Genomic DNA, 19,737 nt, shown 5'->3' with positions numbered 1-19,737 from the left:
GCGCCCTCCGCGGCTGGGAACGCCTCGTCGGTTCCTGTCCGGCCCCTGCTCGTGACGTCACCGCGGCCCCGCCCGTCTCCCCAGCCTGGGCTGCTCGCTGCACCAGTCAGCCGACCCTCGGCTAGTCGCCGCCGCCGCCGCCGCCAAAATGTGAGTGACGCGCTGCGCTGCGAGGCGCGGCGGGCTCCGGGGGGCGGCGGCCCCCTCCCGGGACCCACGTCAGGCGTGGTGGCCGCCGCTCGGGACCCGGACTCGGGTGGAGGCTTCGCGGGCCTGCGCGCAGCGCCCTGGGCCTGAGGTGGGCGGTGGCCCCGCGGTGCACCCTGCCCTCGGACGCTGCCGGCCGAGTCGTGGTGCCGCGACGTCCCGGAGTGCCCCGCGGCTGGCCGGCAGACGCCGAAGGGCGAGGGTGGGGCACCGGCTTCCAGAGGAAGCCGCCGCCACACCCCGTGGTTCCTTCCCCGAGGTCCTCGAGAGGGGCGGGGTCACCGGGAGCGCTCGCTCTCCGCGCGGTGGTGCGGAGGCCGGGGCATGGCCAGGTGCTGAGGCCCAGGTGGCGTCCTCCGAGAAGCTGCCGCGCCCCCAACATTACTTGGCCATGGGTTTCGCTTCCGTTTTAAGCAAAAAACACCCTTGTTTTGAAGTTGGTTTCTAGTGGTAACGTTCAGCAGGACTCGGGAATGTCCCTCTGCCCAAATTTGACGCCACTTATGAGGTACCTGGTGGGACTGCTTGTGCAAACGGCAGAGCCCGAGGTCTGCATTCAGAGAATTAAACTGGACCTTCAGCCCTGCATGTTCATTCGCGGATACTGTTTCACCCCAGAGCACGGTTTCCATGGTTAGCTCTCAGACCCTGAGTTCTGTGAGACAGCCATCCTGGTGTTAACACACGGTGCAGACTTAAAAGAACTGTGGTATCATCCATAGGACGACTGTTGTGTAGCGAGGCACGTCTCAGGTACTGGCTTAGATACAGGGAAGAGTTAAATGGAGGCATTTGGGACTTCAAAGCAAGAGTAGTTATGAAAAGTGGGCATGAATGAAAAAGCATTCGATGAACCTGTGGAAGATGAATGACTCTCCAGCAGAGAGAACTGCTTCAGCCCACCTTTCCATTCACACAAACCCCTCCGTGCATTTTGAATCTACTGCTCCATTTTGGCTATTTTGTGATTGCTTCTTACTATAAGACAGTTCTTGCCACGACAAAAAGAGCAGGAGAATACTGAATGCCTTTAAACAATTGTGTGTCTTAAAGCATTTTTCTTTTACATTTATTTATTACTATGTATACAGTGTTCTGCCTGCATGTATGCCTGCAGGCCAGAAGAGAGCACCAGAACTCAGGATAGATGGTTGTGAGCCACCCACCATGTGAGCTGGGAATTGAACTCAGATCCTCTGGAAAGAGCAGCCAGTGCTCTTAACCTCTGAGCCATCTCTCCAGCCCTAAAGCAATTAAAACAAAAACAAAAACAAAAACAAAAAACAAAAACAGAAAGTAGAGGTATCCAGTCTTGAGATCATGCACTTCATTGGCACAACAAATGTTTTAGACTTTGGTCATTATCAACTGGTACAGTCTTGGGAATTATTGAGGGATTATTAAAAAATGCATTAGTGCCTTTCTTACTGCAGGACTGTTTTTTTTTTTTTCATTTCAGTATAAGGAATTAATAAGACTAAGTCCCAGCATAACAATTTACACACACACACACACACACACAAACACACACACACACCATAGTATATGTGTGCGAGCAGAGGACAGTTCAGATGTCAGTCTTTGCCTACCACCTTATTTGAGACAGTATCTCTGTTCAGTGCTGCGTATGTGTCAGGCTAGCTGGCCCTCAGTTGCCCCAGAACTTTGATGTCTCCACCTCCCATCTCACCATAGGAGTGCTGGGATTACTTATTTGCCTTACCAAATCTAGTTTATGTTAAGTGCATTGGGAATCATAATATGCTCATGGTTGTGCCTTACACCTTTCAGGTCCACAGGTGTGCCTTCAGGAAGTTCAAGTGCGGCCACTGGCAGTAATCGAAGACTCCAACAGACACAAAATCAAGTAGATGAGGTACTGCTCTAAATTCTAGAACGTGAATTTTAAACAAACATGGGAATTCCGTAGAATTCTATCAGAAAAAGTCATTGGAGCTGGAGAGATGGCTCAGGGGTCAGGAACACTTACTATTCTAGCAGAGGATCCATATTGGGTTACAAGTACACATATGTGGGCCACTCAACTGTCTTTAACTCTGGCCTCCAAGGGCACCTGCATGCATTTGCACAGACACACACACACACATACAATTTAAAAAAATTTCATGTTAGAAAAAAGAAAAAGCATCATCAATGAGTATAAATTTTGACTATATCAGAAGTCTTCTTTCTAGATGTGTATTTAGAGGACCACAGTGAAAATTCTGTGAGAAATTCAGACCAGTATTTCCATATTCTTTTTTTTTCATATTTTTTTAAGATTTTTTTTTTTTAATGTGTATGAGTGTTTTGCCTGCATATATGTGTACTATGTGTGTGCAATGCCTGCAGAGGTCAGAAGAGGGCATTCAAACCTTTGGAACTGGAGTTGCAGAAGGTTGTCAGCTGCTGTGTCTGTTCTGGGCCGCAAACCCAGGTTCTCAGTAAGAGCAGCCAGTCAATGCTCTTAACTGCTGAACCATCTCCCAGTTCCCTACTTCTGTAATCTTACAGGATTTCTCTGTGTAGCCCTGGCTGTCCTCAAACTCACTCTGTAGACCAGACTATCCCGAAATCAGAGATCACCAGCCTCTGCCTCTCAAGTGCTGGGAATAAAGGCATGCACCACCACCACCCAGCACCATCTTTCTGCTTTTAATTGTCCTAAAACTAGTTATCTTAGATACTGTTATTAAATCATACAGTAAGATGTTTGTTTTTGCTCTTTTGGGAGGCCTGCCACCCAGCTCCCAAATAAATCACACATGGAGGCTTATTCTTAATTATGAATGCTTGGCCTTAGCTTGGCTTGTTTCTTGCCAGCTTTCCTTAACTTAAATTATCCCATCTACCTTTTGCCTCTCAGCTTTTCCCCTTCTCTTATTTCTATAAATCTTACACTTACTCCATAGCTTGCTGTGTAGCTGGGTGGCTGGCCCCTGATGTCCTCCTCCTTCTCTGGCTCCTTCTCTCCCTTCTCCCAGATTTCTCCTTCTATATATCCTCTCTGCCTGCCAGCCCCAGGTATCCTTTCTCCTGCCTTGCTATTGGCTGTTCACCTCTTTATTAGATCCTTAGGTGTTTTAGACCGGCAGAGTAACACAGCTTCACAGAGTTAAACAAATGTAACATAAACAAAAGTAACATTAAAATAATGTTCTACAACAATAAGATTTTGATATGATGGTTTCTTTATGAACTTAATTCTAAGCATTTTAGACCTTTACACTAATTCTGTCACTTGCAAACTCAAATTGTACCTTTTTAGAAAGTAAAGGAATTTTAAAGAGATTGAGTTCTTGTTCTTTGAGGTAAAATTCCCATAGCACAATTAAGCTTTTTTTTTTTTTTTTGGTTTTTTGAGACAGGGTTTCTCTGTGTAGCGTTGCGCCTTTCCTGGATCTCTCTCTCTGTAGACCAGGCTGGCCTCAAACTCATAAAGATCCACCTGCCTCTGCCTCCCGAGTGCTGGGATTAAAGGCGTGCGCCACCACCGCCCGGCCACAATTAAGCATTTTAAAGTCTCTCATTCATGTATAACTTGTTTAGTGTAGTCACTGAATTGGACAACTATCACATCTTCCTGAGTTCAGAACTCTTGTCACTGCTGAGATGCACGCTGCTCTCATTTCATAACCACTCGCCTTCCCTCTTTCTGCTTTGTTTCTTTGGATTTGCCTAATCCAGGTATGACATACTGAAGGAGCAGTGTCAAGCTTCTCACACCTTCATGTGTTTCCATGCTCATCCAGGCTGTGGCTATGCCAGCACTTTGTCCCCCTTTTCACATAGTGGTAGTTTGTTATCCCTTCATAGTTAGTGGGTAGCTGAGCTGTTCTTACCTCTCTAATGCAGCTATAAATATGCCGGAGTCAGATTTTTAAATGTGTCTTCATTCTGTTTCATATGAGTATGGATCTAAGAGTAGCATATATAATAATTCGTACAATAATGCTGTGACTACTTATCCTACACGAGCTTATTTTCCAGACAGCAGTGTCTGGTGTTCCTGGTGCTGAGTTTGGGGCTACAGCCATCTTAGCAAGCAGGAGGTGGTATCTCTTTGTAGTTTTGAATTAATTAATGATTTGATCAATGGTTAGTGATAGTGAATACCTTTCTAGTGCATGTTGGCCATTTGTGTGTCTCTGAGGAAGTGACTGTTTGAGTCTTTTACCCCGTTTGTGTTACTGCTGTTAGCACGGGCTAACCTGGCACTTACTTAAACAATAAAGTAGCCCAGGCTACTATTTAACTTCAGACTCTCTTGTCTCAGCCTCTCAAGGGCTAGCATATTACAGTTATGTGTCTCATACATGCTTCCTTTGCAAATGATTTTATTGTGTTGTCTTTCTGTTGTTAACTTACAAGGCTCTTTTATGTATTCTTCACATTTAACATTTATCAGATCTGTAGTTCATAAATATTTCCATCCTCTGGGGTGGTTGAGTTTCACATTCTTCATGGTATACCTTGATGCCAAAAGGTTTTACTTTTTATAAAGCCCAATTTATTTCTCTCTTTTTGTTTTTTCAAGACAAGGTTTCTGCTGTGGGATGGTCTGTATGTCATATGTGTTGCTGATTGGTCAATAAATAAATCACTGATTGGCCAGTGGCCAGGTAGGAAGTATAGGCGGGACTAACAGAGAGGAGAATTGAGAGAACAGGAAACTGGGTGAGGGAGACACTGCCAGCCGCCACCATGACAAGCCGCATGTGAAGATCCCGGTAAGCCACGAACCATGTGGCAAGGTATAGATTTATGGAAATGGATTAATTTAAGCTGTAAGAACAGTTAGCAAGAAGCCTGCCACAGCCATACAGTTTGTAACCAATATAAGTCTCTGTGCTTGCTTGGTTGGGTTTGAGCAGCTGTGGGACTGGCGGGTGACAAAGATTTGTCCTGACTGTGGGCAAGGCAGGAAAACTCAAGCTACAGGTTTCTTTGTATAACAATCCTAGCCGTCCTGGTACTCGTTTTGTAGATCAGGCTGGCCCCGAACTCACCAAGATCCACCTGCCTCTGCCTTCCAAGTGCTGGGATTAAAGATGTGTGCCACCACCGCCGATCCCCAATTTATCTCTTTAGTTACTTGAATTGTTTTTCTTTTGTTGCTCTTGCTTTTGATATCAAATCTCAGAGCCTAGAGCCAAACCTGAAGCTGTGTGCTAGCTAGTTTTATGTCAGCTTGACACCAGCTAGAGTCATTTTAGAAGAGGGAACCTCAATTGAGAAAATACCCCTGAGCAAATTTGCCTGTGGGCAAGCATTTTCTTGACTGATGATTGATGTGGGATGACCCAGCTTACTGTTGGGTGATGCCACCTCTAGGAAAGTGGTCCTGGATGGTATAAGAAGCATGCTGAGCAAACCACAGGGAGCCAGCCAGTAAACAGCATTCCTCCATAACCTCTGCATCATCATTTCCTGCCTTGACTGCCCTGTATGTTGGACTATTAGCTGCAAGATGAATTAAACCCTTTCTGCCCCAAGTTGCTTTTCTTCATGGTGTTTTAGCACAGCAATGGAAACCTAAAACAAGCTATAAAGCTTTACTTTTTTTTTCTTCTAAGAGTTTTTATACTCTTAGCTCCTAAATTTAACTCACTGGTTTATTGAGTTCTTTTTCTATAGGAAATTAAACAGGAATCCAACTTCATTCTTTCCTTATGGCTATTTAGTTGTGCCAGCACTGTTTGTTGAAAAGAATATCCTTTCTCCATTTGATGGTCTTAGCATCCTTTTGAAAATTAGTTGGCAGAACGAGAGTGTAGCTCAGTGGTAGAACACTTGCCTAACCAACACAAGGACTTAGGTTCCATCCCCAGCTCCAGAATCGATCAATCAAGCAGTAAATTGGTTTAGTTGGCTGTAAATGTGTAGGCAGATTTCCAGATTCCCAGTTCTTTCCCACTGATCTTCTTCTGTCCTTTGCCATTATCACAGTTTCTATTGCTCTAGCTTTGTGGTGAGTTTTGAAATTGGGAAGTATGACCATAGTTTTTTTTTTTAATATTGACTTGCTTCTTCTCAGTTCTTCTTTGAAATTATATATAAAAAAAGCCACTGGAATTGTTATTACATGACAGTTTTTCTGAGGGGAAAAAGAGCTGTTGGGATTGTATTGACTTTGTCAGTCACTTGGAGAATACGGCCATCTCCACAGCATTAAGTCTTCCCACATACAAACATGGGTGTCTTCCCACTTACAAGACTTTAATTCTTACAGCAGTCTGTGGGGGGGGGGGGGGGTAGCAGAAGGGGTAGATGTACTTGAGTAGGCACAGATGTACATGCCATGGTATATGTGTTGGGAGGTCAGGGGACCACTTTTCTTGGAGTTTGTTCTCTCATTCCACCTTGCTAAGGCAAAGTCTCTTATTTTTGCCATGGCTATGCTATGAAATCCAGACAAACTGGCACATGGGCATTCCCGGTGATTCTCCTGTCCCTACTTCTCATCTTGTCTTAAGAGAGCAGGAATGACTGATAGGCACAGACCTGGCTCTAAAAGCAGTTGAGGTGGGGGAAGACATGCAGTACATCCACCACATGCAGAAGTCAGAGGACAACTTAAGGGGTCAGTTTTCTCTTTCCACTGTTTGGGTCCCAGGGATTGAACTCAGGTCATCAGACTGACCACAAGTACTTTTACCTGCTGAGTCATCTCGCCAGCCTCCTTTAAAAGAGTCTTAAGGATTTTCTGTAGAATTTCTTACATGTAGGAATAGATGTCCTCTTCCTTTTCAACTAGGCTGTCTTTCTTTCCTTAACTGATTTCTTGGCCAGGACTGCCAGTGTAGTGTTGAACAGCCATGAAAGTGAGCACACTGTTCTGTTTCAGACCTTAGAGGAAGTTGAGTCTCTCACTGTGGTATGTAATACTAGTGTGGGTTTCCCAATACGTACCCATTATTGAAGTTCCCTTCTATCCCTGGTTTGCTAAGTGGATTTATCACAAAGGCCTGGGCCCCCTTTTTAACTGAGAGTTTAGCTTAAAGTAATAGAGTGCTGCTGACCTGGAAAAAAAAGTGCCCTTAGAGTTCGTGTGTATTTTGTTCTTCCTCTCCTTTCTGTGTAACTGTAACCATGTCTGTTTAGGTGGTTGACATCATGAGAGTCAACGTGGACAAAGTGTTAGAAAGAGACCAGAAGCTCTCGGAGCTCGATGACCGTGCAGATGCACTGCAGGCAGGTGCTTCTCAGTTTGAAACAAGTGCTGCCAAGTTGAAGAGAAAGTATTGGTGGAAGAACTGCAAGGTAATGCTGTCTTTACAGACCTTCACTTCAGACACCTCCATTGCAGAGTGTTGCGTTCTGTGACTCTGGAAAGCAGGTGGAATCTGGGCCAACTGCTGAGTCTACAACCCTTTTCCTTGCCCAGAACTAGGAATCCAACCCCATGATTTGTGGCTAAAGTTAAAAGATGTGCAGAATAGGACTGTCCCAAACCAGTCTTGGGCATTAGACCCACCCAGGTCCCTGGGAACACACCAGTAGGGGAGTTCTGGCTTCGGCGCTTAGTTTGCAGCCCGTTCTGGTCTGAATGGCTCCAATTTCAAATGTCAAACGCTAAGAATTTCCATCTTACTCAGCAAAAGAGGAGACAGCCACATACGAATATTACTCAAAGCAGGTTTATATAGTTAGCAAATGAGAACGTCTTTGATCAGATCTCAAATACTTCTGTCATGCTTTGTTTAGAAAGGATACATGGGACAAGCTCAGTAGCCTGTGTGGAAATTTGTGTCTTTCCAGAGGCCACAGAGGATTGGAACACACTTTTGAAAGCCCATAACTAAATTTCAGATCTTAACTGAAAATATTAAATTTAGGTTTTAGAAATGATAAATTATTTCACACTGCAGCTGTTGCAGCAAACGCCATCTGTCTGTTTTTACAATGTTAAATGGGCCTGTCTTGTTGCAGATGTGGGCGATAGGGATCAGTGTCCTGGTGATTGTTGTCATCATCATTGTTGGTGAGTTACCCCATGTTCACTGATATTTGCATGTGCAGGGCAAAGGGCGAAGGTTAGTTCATTCCAAGGTCTAAATATTTCTCTTTACCAAATATTTTGAATACTTGAGGGTGTTTGGGATGGTGGTGTTGAGGGAAGTTTGAGGCAGGGTCTCACTGTTCAACCCAGGCTGGCCTTGAACTTGTAATCTTGCCTCAACCTCTCAAGTGCTAGGATTATAGGCATGTGCCACCATACTGATCCTGAATATTTGAGTTTGTGTGATTAAAGTCTGGTGTTTTGTATAGGTAGGTAGATGGATGGATGGATGGATGGATGGATGGATGGATGGATGGATGGATAATAGATATACATACCTAGATGTAGATTGATCCTTTGAGAATAGGGAATCTCATTACTACTGACTGGTCAATTTTTCTCTCCTATGCAGTTTGTTTCCTTTTGTGGAGTATAGTGATTAGCTGAGACCACCTTGATCCATCCCAACTGGCCAAATCAATTTCTTCCTGTCCCTATATAGACAATAGAAATCCCTATTGAGAAGCTATGTAGAAAGACTAAACTGCCCTTTTCACTGTTTCTAAATCTTCCCTGCTTCTTAGTGTGGTGTGTCTCTTAATGAAGAACCTGGTGAAACCGAAGCCCACTGTTCAGGAGCGTCTTCAAGACTTTCTACTTAGAACCTGCTGTGTTATTGAGCTTGTTTTTCCAAATGATTATTTTTGTTAGTTTACATACAGTTCAGTGCCTAGAAAATGTGCCTTTGTTTTAATATACACTCCAAACTGGGGGGTGTGCCCTATCCTGCCCACATTTTGCACAGTGCCTTCACAGATTTATGCACCGACTAGGAAAGAGGACTTCTGATGCTCCAGAGTGCTGGAGTCTGGATGGATGTTGACAACTTGCTGTGGATTCCAGGAAGGGGATTCTGTTCAAGTCAGCTGTCCCCACATCTGACATCGTCTTCAAAACCACATTTTAAACCTTTGGGTGATTAGATTACCAGTGCCTTCTGAGAAGAACACTACTGCCTAATACAAATTGGTGACAATAACAGGGTGTGCCTTATTTTGATACTTGGCTCATTTTCGTTAAGAGGACCCTCCTTTTTGTAAGCACTACTGACTCCCACTGTATTAAGATGCTCTCATGTTAGGTGTGAAGATGTTTACTATCTTGTTCTTGTTGTGTATCACGTCTAAAAGAGTATTTTAGTCAGAAATAACCCTTGAAAAAGTTTTTGTAGGACTATGACCAAAGTTTCTTTTTTGCCAAAATTGAAATACAATGTCCGTTAAGTCTGTCCCTAATAGATTTAAATAAGTGCCAAATGTAACTCAGGTTGTCCTTCAAGAAAAAGTGTTTATACTGTGTGAGCCTTCAACATTTTCACAGTCCTTCCTGTGAAATGCTGTAGATGATGCTGCTCCTTCAAAATTGGTTTCTTTCATGGAGCTATAGAGGTGAGCTAAAGCAAGCAGTTTGCAGACTGAACGAGAGGCTGTAGCCTCTAGTGCAATGTGAGCAGCAGCTCCGCAGCCTCACAGAGTCTTCAGCAAAGACCGGAGCTCTTGACTACTATTTACTGCTTTTACTCATACTCCACTTCTAAATCAGTCCTCTGTATTATGCTTGAGGTGAGGCATTGGTCACTTCCAAATGGATAGCTAACCAGAGATGCCTGTTGCTCTTAAGACATAGCTGTTGCCATCTGAGACACTTTCGTTGTGTATATGAGACTTTCATCAGGGTGTGGTTCAAAGATGGGCGTTCAGGCATGAATGTAAATAAGAAAGCAGGGAGGAAGAAGTAGAGGCTTTCTTTGCCTGTGGCAGTGCCACTAGAATGTCCTGGAATTTGTGTTTGTGTGCAAAGTGGCATCACTCAAGATGTAATAGAATCTGGTTCCAGTTTTCTATTTGTTCCCTAACATTACTGAAATAGTACAAATATTGAAAGCATGTCCCACTATGGGAAAGCAGCATCAGCCTGGGGCCTCTGTCTTGGTCTGACTCCACAACCTTGGTGCTGTCTCCTCCATACTCAGACCCATGTAACTCACTGGCTCCTGTGTTAACACAGTAATACCTCGCTTGTCTGTGCATTCAGCTGGGAACTGAATTTTCCCACTATGAAATCCTGAATAAAGTTGTTTATTAACATGATCCTGTCTTGTGTTACTTGGAGTGGGGTGGATACCCGTTTCCTAAAACAACTTCTCCTTGCTGTCCCCGCCTTTCCCTCACAAACTACTTTTTCTTTCTTTTTTCTTTCTTTACTTTCTTTTTTTTCTTTTTTTTTTCTTACCCACCCCCACTAGGAGTAGCTGCAGATCCCATCCCATGTTAGGGTTCTCTAGAGGAACAGAACTGATAAAATGAATATATATTCAAAGAAGACTTATTAGATTGGCTTGCGTGATATGGTCTGCCTCACACTGGAGAGACTGAAAATGAAGAGACCCTAGCCAGCTTGATCACAGCAAACATGGCTCTGGCAGGCCTTGCCCTTCTATCCCATTCCCTCTGCTTTGCTAAAAAATATTAGATCACATTTCTGAAGCCAGCCCCTAAGATCTATTCCCTTATTTGGCCACTTCCTCCCACTGAGGCTGGCTACTAAGGTCCATCTATCAAAGTATTGAAGCCTAGCAATCAAAAGCCCCCTTGTGCTACCCTAGTTAACATGTCCAATCAAAATCAACCACCTCATCCTAACATGGGGTTTCCCTTTTTACCTTTATAAACTCATTTGCCTGTGGGTCATGTCTGTCTCCTCTCTATCCAGAGTCAGTCCTTTGTCCCTCCAGGAAAACAAACCTGTCCCCTCTACCTTGTTCCCTTCCCCGTCTTCTCATCCTCTACCCCGTCTTTGTCTTATTCCTTGTCCTTTGTTCCTCTGGGGCACATAAATCTGCTTTGTACTGAGAGCTTGGCCTTGGGGTGTGCTTAGCCGATCCCAATCCAGACCCACCATTCTCTTCCAGAGAAACTGGTAGCTTTTCAGTTCATGAGGCTGAGTGCTTCAGCAGTTCCAATCTGGCACTATAGGCATGGAGGATTCCTGGAAAACCTCATGTTGAAATCCAAAAAGCTGAGTTCTGATAATAGCAAAGTGCAGCAACACCAGGGTAGAACTTGCCAGTGAGTGAGGTTCATAGGCAAAAAGCAGAGCATCCTTCTTCCATCATCATCTGGGCTGCCACCAAAAGTTGCTGCCTAAATTTAGGGCAGGTCTGAGCAAGAAAGTCCATCAGGAGTGCCCAGCAGGTTGCCTTTCAGTTGATTCCCAATCCAATGAAGTCGACGGCTGAAATTGACCATCATACTCCAAATGAAAAGTGCTTTTCAGTGCAGAGGTGAGATAGGGGCTGGCTTGCAGTTAGTCAGGATGTGGGTTTCTTAAATATGGTCTTCTAGAAGTAATCTGGAAAGGTGGCCCTGGTATACAACGCCACCACCAGCCAGACAAATTTGGATAGGTGAGGGATGTTCCAAATTTGCCTGCCTTTGAATGCACCCTCCTCATTCCTCCACACCTGTAAACAACGTAATATATAGCAAGTGGGTTTTTGCTTATGTTTACAACACGAAAGTCTACTTTCCCTTAAGTATAAGCCCTACCACAGTCTGGCCCTTCCTTTCTCACCCACTCTCATACCATTTCGAGTTCTCAACAACTAGCCTGCTCTGTACCAAGATGGCCTGGCAGGTACAATACTGTTCCGTTCTGTGGAAGTGTTCACCCACTTCCCTCACCCCAAGGCATCACTCAAGTTCAGTCTCCCCTTCTCAATGAAAACTTATCCTTATCCTCCAGGCCATTTCCCAGACTTCTTGCCTCCTCCCTTAACCTCTATCCTTTCCATCCCACTAGCTTATTTTATTTATTATCATCTCAGACTTTCTTGACTTTCAAGAGTCATTCATGTTGTATGTTGAGTGTGAGGGATTTTTGTCCTGTCTGCAGGGAGTACAATAATCTCTGCCCAGGTGTGCATTCAATAGCTGTGTAATGAATGCTTCTTGAAGAAGAGCTTGACAGTAGAGTGATCCGGTGTGGAGAGAGACTTTGAAAAATGAGTGATTTGTTCAATACATAATGTGGATAACTGCCCTCTGGCACTTTCCCCTTCTTTGACCTAGAACATCTTTCATTCATCCAAAAAAAAAAAAAAAGTACTGAGTGTACTTATTTCTTTAGACTTAATTGTTTATGTGTTGTGTTTTATGTCTGGATACGTGCATGTGCTTTTATCGATGAGAGCGTGGGATCCCCTGGAGCTTGGGATTAGGGGTACTTGTGAGGCACCTGATAGAGGGTGCCTGGGAACCATCCAATGAAAGAGCAGTAGGCGCTCTGCTGCGCCATCTCCTGCCCGCACCCCCTCCCACCGCCGTGTCTTCTTGGTGTACCCAGGTATGAATAGTTATATAAAATGAGCGTCCCGGCTGTTTCCTCGAAAAGAGAGCATCTTTTACATATGTTTATCTTCCTCCTGTTGCCAAATGGATCTGTAACTTCAGGGCAGCCCGGGAAGTTACCTTGTATTAAACTTCTATTTCTGAAAATTCGGTTGGATTCTATGGGGGTTCATTCGCCTATAGCTGGCGGGCGGGAGGAGACAGCAAGTTCAGGAAAGATTAAAACAATGGGAAACCAAGGAGATCCTTCACTTGAAAGCACTGGGTCCCTGGGCACTACCGCAGTTCGCCCGGGAAGCCTCAGTGGCCAGAGGACCCAGAAGTGCTACAGGGAAACCGGGCTCCACTCACCTGTCGGCCGCGCAGGCCACGCCCCCTGGCCCGCCCTCTCCTGACTGACAGCTCCAAGGCCCCGCCTCCGGGACCCCAGCTGCAGACTTGCACGGCTAGGCCCTAGCGTCCTCCTGGCCACTCCGCCCCCGACTCGGGCTCCTGGCGGCCGGGATTGGCCAAGAGCCGACCTCGCCCGACCCGCGCGTTATGTAAGGTACTCCGGGGCCTTTGCACCCGCCCACTCGCCCACGGTTACGTAACCCCCGCGGTGCCGAGCCGGACTCCGCCCCGGCCAATGGGAGCTCGCGTAGCCGGCCGCAGTGACCAATCGAGCGGCGGAGGGGCGTGGCCGGAGCCCGTGGCGCGTAGGGGGGCGGGGCCGGCGGCCGCTCGGCACGCGGCTGGCCTCGAGACTGGGCGGCCCGCGGGTGGGCGAGGGCTCTGCGGGGCCGCGGGCGGCGGCGAGTGCTCGGCTGGCGGGAGGCCTGCGAGCCTGCACGGCCCGGCGCCGCTGCCCCTGCCTTCCGCCGTGTCAGCCCGCAACCTTGCGCTCTGAGGCGTTCCTTGATGCTCGCCGACTTCTCAGCATGGACGGTGGAAAAGTTGGTTCGGGCTGAACACGCTGGCCGAGAGTCACGGTGGGGTCCGGCCAGCCCGTTTCCGGCGTCGAGCTGTCGGTGTTGCTCGTCACCCGAGCAGATTCTGTGAAAATGCTGAGGAGAAAAGTGCCCCTCAGATGAGCGTGGTCGGCAACCAGTCTTTCCCGAAGGCGATGGCAGGGACCAAAACAAGCCGGGTTTGGTTGCTAGCTGCAAACTGAGAAAAGCTGGCTGAGGGCTGCCAGGCAGGATGGACCCCTGTGGAGACCCGGCAGTGCCCAGCGGCGACTGTCCCCACAGCGGGGGACAGGGGCTCCAGGGGACGTCTGATGAGGAGGGTCCGCTGCAGGGCACTTGCGTGGACAGCAGCCACAGGTGACGCTAGGAAGCTTGCCTACCACCCTCTGTTTATTGCCCCGGCCCGGAGCTGAGAAAGCAGGACTTACAACTTTACTATGTTTTTGACCCCGGGGGCCCGGGGGGGGGGGGCGGGGGGAGAGGCGACATGAAAGGGAACTTTTAGACAGTTCAGTGAGAATTGACGGGAGGAGGATGATACTAGAGTAAATTACCAGAGTATGGAAAGGAGGAGGAAAGCGGTTGAAGAATTGGGTGGAGTTAGGGCTGAAGGGAGATTGAAAGTGTCCAATGTACCCTGCCTGGAAGAGAAAGGACATTAAACCTGTGATCTGAGTGAGTGGATGTGCCCAAACACCCCTAAAAATCAGGTATTTCCTGAGTGTCCACCATTACCATTTCTTGGTTTTTTGTTTTGTTTTTTTTCTGTTCAGTGAACATGAAGACAGAAACAGAATATCTGAAGAACTTATAATGGTTGTCCAAGAAATGAAAAAGTATTTTCCAGCCGAGAGACACACTAAGCCCAGCACCCTAGATGCCCTTAACTATGCCCTACGCTGTGTACGTAGCGTGCAAGGTAATGAGTTGCAGAGAGTAGGTTGGCACTGGGCCCAGTTCTCATGTGCAGTGGGATTCCCAAGAGGCTTGAGCTTCTTTGTGGCCAGGACAAGCACGTCTAAGGGACTTAAAGTGGTCCTTTGGGCTTTCCAAAGCTAGGAGAGTAGAATTTGTCTGACAGTTTAGTAACTGCAATATTTTGCAGATCTGTTGCGAGAGTAAAGTTTGGCAGTTTAAGTAAAACTCGAAGCCTTTTTTTCAAAGGCCATTGCCTTTCATGGAGATTACAAGAGAAAATACATGTGTACTCTCCTGTCATGCACGTACGTTGGCCATACAGTTACACTATGTAAGAAGTGGAGTAAAGGACAAATGTTTCTCCTTTCCTTCAGACTTGTCTTCCTCTAGTATTCCATAAAGTTGTGTCTTTAGCACAAACCTCTTTGCTTCATCTGTGGTAAATAGGTAGTTTGTGAATGCTAATATTTCCTCCATAAAAATGTGTGTGTATCTGTACTTTAATTTCCTTAGCTAGCTTTAGAACTTTAAATGAATATTGCTTCTTGTAACCTAGAGCATGCAGGATTCATAAAATTCATAGTCTTAAGTTTGCATAACTAACCACATTTTTATGCAAGCAAAAAAATTTACCTGATTTTGAGGAAAACGCAAGGTATCCTCATCTAAGAAAATTAGCCAGCCTGATAGTGCTAAGACATGACTTCCTGAAGACGCTGTTGTCACTGCATTACCTGTTTATTTCCCTGTGTTTCTTAGCAAACCGTGAATTTTTCCCAAGTCTCAGTCCACATGGAGCACCTCAGGCAGATGTGACTGCGTACAGTCTTGAGGAGCTGGCCTCTCTTGCTTCTGAACATGCTTCCAAGAACACAGTAAGATTTCATGAGTTTCGCCATCTCCACTGTGGTAACTTTCCTAGGGACCTTCTCTAGGTGTTAGAACAGTCACTGAAAGCTTCCCTTGCTGAGGTAAACAAAGGCAAAACCACTAAAAAAGCACTGTGTGGTTTCTCCGGCCCATCGCAGGGAAAGTGTCTGAAGGTAGAGGCCTCACCTTGTGCTCTAGCATAGCTTCATGTGCTGTAGCTGTCCAGTATTTTCTTCCCCCTCAGCATCCCAGGTTCTCTCCGATAAAAAGAAAAAAGCAGCAAACAGTAGGTGGCAGAGTAATTTCCTGCATCTTAGTTTAATCTCCAAATTGTTACTTTCTATGTATATCATTCTTAGTTCCAATACCTACTTCCTCACGTTGTAACAGCTGGATTTTGTAGAACAGGTGAGTTGAGATGTCATTTATATGATGAACTTTTGGAAGAGACCTTTAGTAAATACATATATTTTTTAATCTCTTCTTGTTGACAGAGTAATTAAACCTCATATTTTATTGATGGCGGGGACTCCTTAATTTGATGTTTAGACTTCTGAATCACTTTAACTTAATGTTTTTATAGTATTACAACAGGAGTTGTGTAGCGTTGTAATAGAGCTTATTCTACTAATGTGCATAGTACTGTAGTAGGTGCTTAAAAAAAAAGTTTTAAGAAAACATTCACCCTCTAAAATCTTTACAGTGAGTCTAGACAGGGAAACAGGTCCATGCTAGCAAGCATAATGACTGATTATAAATGATGTTAGTGACTAATAAAACAGATCTGAGGTGCAATTCTTATGTAATGAGGTCTGTCAAGGACAGCTTGTGAAGGAGGCAGATCTTGAGCTTGGTCTTTAAAGCACAGAATCTGCATTCCTGACAAGAAGACAGTCCCTCCTGGTGGAGGGCACAGTGTGCAGAAGAGAGAAGTGTACGTGCCACATATATATTTAGTCTGCATAGGAGCTAGTGTGGGATTTTTGGCATGGAGATGAAACTTCCAGGAAGCATGGTGTAATTTTTATGATAGCTGTTAAGCATGCTGGAGAAAACGATTTAGGAAGCTTTTTTTCTTTACAAGGGGTACATGCGTGTATGTGTGTGCGTATATTTTATGACTTGGATTGTGGTGGAAATCCAGAAGAAATTGACTTTCAGAGAGTGTTGTAAGTTCCTCAGTTCTTGTTTTAATTCCACAGGGTACCTTTGTGGCAGTGTTTTCTTTTCTGTCTGGAAGGTTCGTGCACGTTTCTGAACAGGCTGCTTCGATCCTGAATTCTGAGAACGATTTCTTGAAGTCCTTGCACTTTGCTGACCTGCTTGCACCTCAAGACGTGAGGGTGTTCTATGCACACACTATTCGAAATCAGCTTCCTTTCTGGAACAACTGGACCCAAAGAGGTAATAGGACTGATATGAGGTTGAGTACCTTGCCCCAGGATCTGGTCACTCTTATAGAAATAGTACAGTCATTAACATGCTATTTACAACATACAGACCGTGTTGTTTCCCTTATTCTTTGTACTTCATTTATGTATTTATTTATTTTACTTCTTGGGTTTTTGAGCCAGGGTTTCCCAATATAGCCACGGCTGTCCTGGAACTTGTTTTGTAGACCAGGCTGGCCTCAAACTCAGGGACTCTCCTGTCTCTGCATCTCGAGTGCTGGGGTTAAAGGCGTGTAACACCACAGGCTTTATTCTTCTTTTTAAAAAGAACACAACAAAATGATATTTTTATTGTTCAGTAGCATAACAAACTTACTGAAATTTCACAGATTTTATATGAAAAATAGCTTTGATTACCAGCATACTTCACAGTGGGTGGTTGCTATACAGGTGTGCTTCCTGTGAATTAATGCAACATACTTTCTTCCTATGTTGACTTCATGCGCTCTCTTTGTGTAATAGCTTTGATTTTATAGATAAGATTCTGATAGCCCCTACTCAGTTTTTCTGGCCCCTAAAAGTTCCTGGATCCCGTAACTTTGTTTCTGTGTGAAATACTTGTTTATCTGAACCAGATATGCACGGTCACAGTTTTCTTTATGGCATTCAGTCCTGTGTGACTTTCTTTCTAAAGTCACTCTATATCCCTTATATTCCTTGTGAACCATCTCTTAAAGAGCTCAGTATACACCATATGTATCAGCCTTTTCTTTGATTTCAATTGTTTCTCAAATTAGATTATTATTATTATTTATTATTTGTATGTTTGTTTGTTTGTAACCCAGATGTCTTAGGGTTTCTATTGCTGTGATGCAACACCATGACCTTTAAGAAGCAAGTTGAGGAGGAGAGGATTTATTTGGCTTATACTTCCAGATCATTGTCCATCATTGGAGGAAAGTCAGGACAGGAACTCAAGCAGGGCTGGAAGCTGGAGGAAGGAGCTGATGCAAAAGCCATGAAGGGATGCTGCTTACTGGCTTGTTTCACATGGCTTGTTCAGCCTTCTTTCTTATAGAACCCAGGACCACTAGCCCAGGGATGGCATCACCCACCATGGGCTGGGCCCTCCCTCATTGATTGCTAATTGAAAAAAAATGTCTTACAGCTGGATCTCATGGAGTAGTTTCCTCAGCTAAGGCTCCTTCCTCTCTGATGAGTCCAGCTTGTGTCAGGTTGACACACAAAACCAGTCAGTATACCAGGCTACTCACAAACTCACTATATAGCAAAAAATAGCCTTAAACTGTAATCTTCCTGCCTCTACCTCCTAAGTGATGGGACTATAGGCAGATACCACCAGACCAACTTACTCAGTGCTGGGGATCAAACCTAGGGCTTCATGTAGGCTAGGCAGTCATCTACTGGACTATATCCCCTAATGGAATTTTCCCAAGTCCCGGCCCTGAGAAAATTCCTCCCAGAGTCCTGGGGAAGATGCTACGTCTGGTGGGGGTTATCTGAGGGAAAGGAATCTACATACACCGTGCTCTTTGTCTGTTTACATTATTCCTCTGTGGCAAAATTCTATCTATACAGCTTCAGTTCCACCCTGAGTCTCAGTTCATCTATCCCTCATAGCCGTAGTAATAATAACTAAGCCCTTATGTTTTTTTATCTCATCTTCATCCCCTGTTCCTTCATCCTCCATCTTTCCTTCCTCTTCTCCTCTCCTAATCTGATTCATTTACAATCTATAAAAAACTTTTCCTTGCTCCTCACTCCTTACCCTGAGCCACTGTGCCTTAGCATCTACAGAAACTCCTTGCTCTTTCTTTCCTGGCCATTCTGGAATTTTGCTCCAGTCCTTACTGCACCTGGTTATGCAAAAGGCCCTATTGTCCTGAGTCAGTTGCTTTGGAATGCCATTTTCCTGTCTGGGGAGGGGGGGGTCTGAACTTCATTTGCACAAGCAGCAAAGCTATGCATCTACAGCCTGTCTGTCTCCTAGGCTCTGGGAGGAGTTTCCTAGTGGATCAGGAGGTCTGAGAAGCTGAACTGTTTGTCAAATGGCCTAGTAGTATATGGGTGCACATGAATTTCATAGCAGAAGACAGCTGCTGAAATATTAAAAACTGAATAACACCAAATATTCCTTGATAAATGGCTTCCTCCAGAAAAATGCCTTGAAATTTCTAGGTATATCTTTAATATACAGCTGAATCTCTGTAACATGTTCTTGCACAATCCTCAGCATCACTTTTTTTTTGGGGGGGGGGCAGTTTCAAGACAGGGTTTCTCTGTAGTTTTGGTGCCTGTCCTGGATCTTACTCTGTAGACCAGGCTGACCTCGAACTCACAGAGATCTGCCTGGCTCTGTCTCCCAAGTGCTGGAATTAAAGGTGTGCACCACTGCCACCTGGCTCCCAGCATCACTTTTATCTAATTTTGTTTTAAAAAGTTTTTTGTTTGTATGTGTATGGGTGTTTTCCCTCTGTATGTCTGTGCACCACGTGGGTCTCAGTGCCCATGGAAGGCATAAAAGGGCATTAGATTCACTAGAACTGGAGTTACAGACAGTTCTTAACTGTCATCATGTGGGTGCAGGGAATTTAATCTGGGTCCTCTAGAAGACCAGCCAGTCTCTTAACCACTGAGCCATCTCCCTAGCGACTCTTTTATCTAATTTTTAAAAAAGCATTCTTTCCATTGTGATAAAAAGTGAAAAACGCCGGGCGGTGGTGGTGCACACCTTTAATCCCAGCACTCGGGAGGCAGAGGCAGGCGGAACTCTGTGAGTTCGAGGCTAGCCTGGGTTACAGAGTGAGTTCCAGGACAGGCTCCAAAGCTACTCAGAGAAACCCTGTCTCAAAAAAAAAAAGTGAAAAACAGGTGAGCATAGTAGCCAATCCCAGCATTCTAGAGGATGAGGCCAGATGTGACTTCAAGGCCATTGTGAGCTACATAGTAAAAAGTCCTAAAAAAGTGTA

At 45.1% G+C, this 19,737-nt stretch overlaps 2 protein-coding genes across 2 annotated transcripts in view; both read left to right on the top strand.

The window, feature by feature from the left end:
- The first annotated feature begins 20 nt into the window (after positions 1–20).
- Positions 21–9,088, top strand: Vamp3 (vesicle associated membrane protein 3). The gene is made up of 5 exons (XM_059255446.1): positions 21–150; positions 1,999–2,083; positions 7,312–7,470; positions 8,140–8,191; positions 8,794–9,088. Coding segments are annotated over exons 1-5 (315 nt in total). The 5' UTR covers positions 21–148; the 3' UTR covers positions 8,811–9,088.
- A 4,292-nt stretch (positions 9,089–13,380) lies between these two features.
- Per3 (period circadian regulator 3) overlaps positions 13,381–19,737 on the top strand; it is a 51,279-nt gene continuing 44,922 nt past the window's right edge. The window contains exons 1-4 of the mRNA XM_059255445.1: positions 13,381–13,925; positions 14,342–14,487; positions 15,246–15,361; positions 16,559–16,760. Of these exons, the coding sequence (XP_059111428.1) occupies positions 13,801–13,925; positions 14,342–14,487; positions 15,246–15,361; positions 16,559–16,760 (589 nt within the window). The 5' untranslated portion in view covers positions 13,381–13,800. The remainder of the gene's footprint in view (positions 13,926–14,341; positions 14,488–15,245; positions 15,362–16,558; positions 16,761–19,737) is intronic.

This window comes from Peromyscus eremicus, chromosome 2, assembly GCF_949786415.1.
Source record: "Peromyscus eremicus chromosome 2, PerEre_H2_v1, whole genome shotgun sequence".
Classification (NCBI taxonomy): Eukaryota; Metazoa; Chordata; class Mammalia; order Rodentia; family Cricetidae; genus Peromyscus; species Peromyscus eremicus.
Note: the sequence above shows the minus strand (reverse complement) of the source record. Positions and strands in the feature narration are given on the sequence as shown.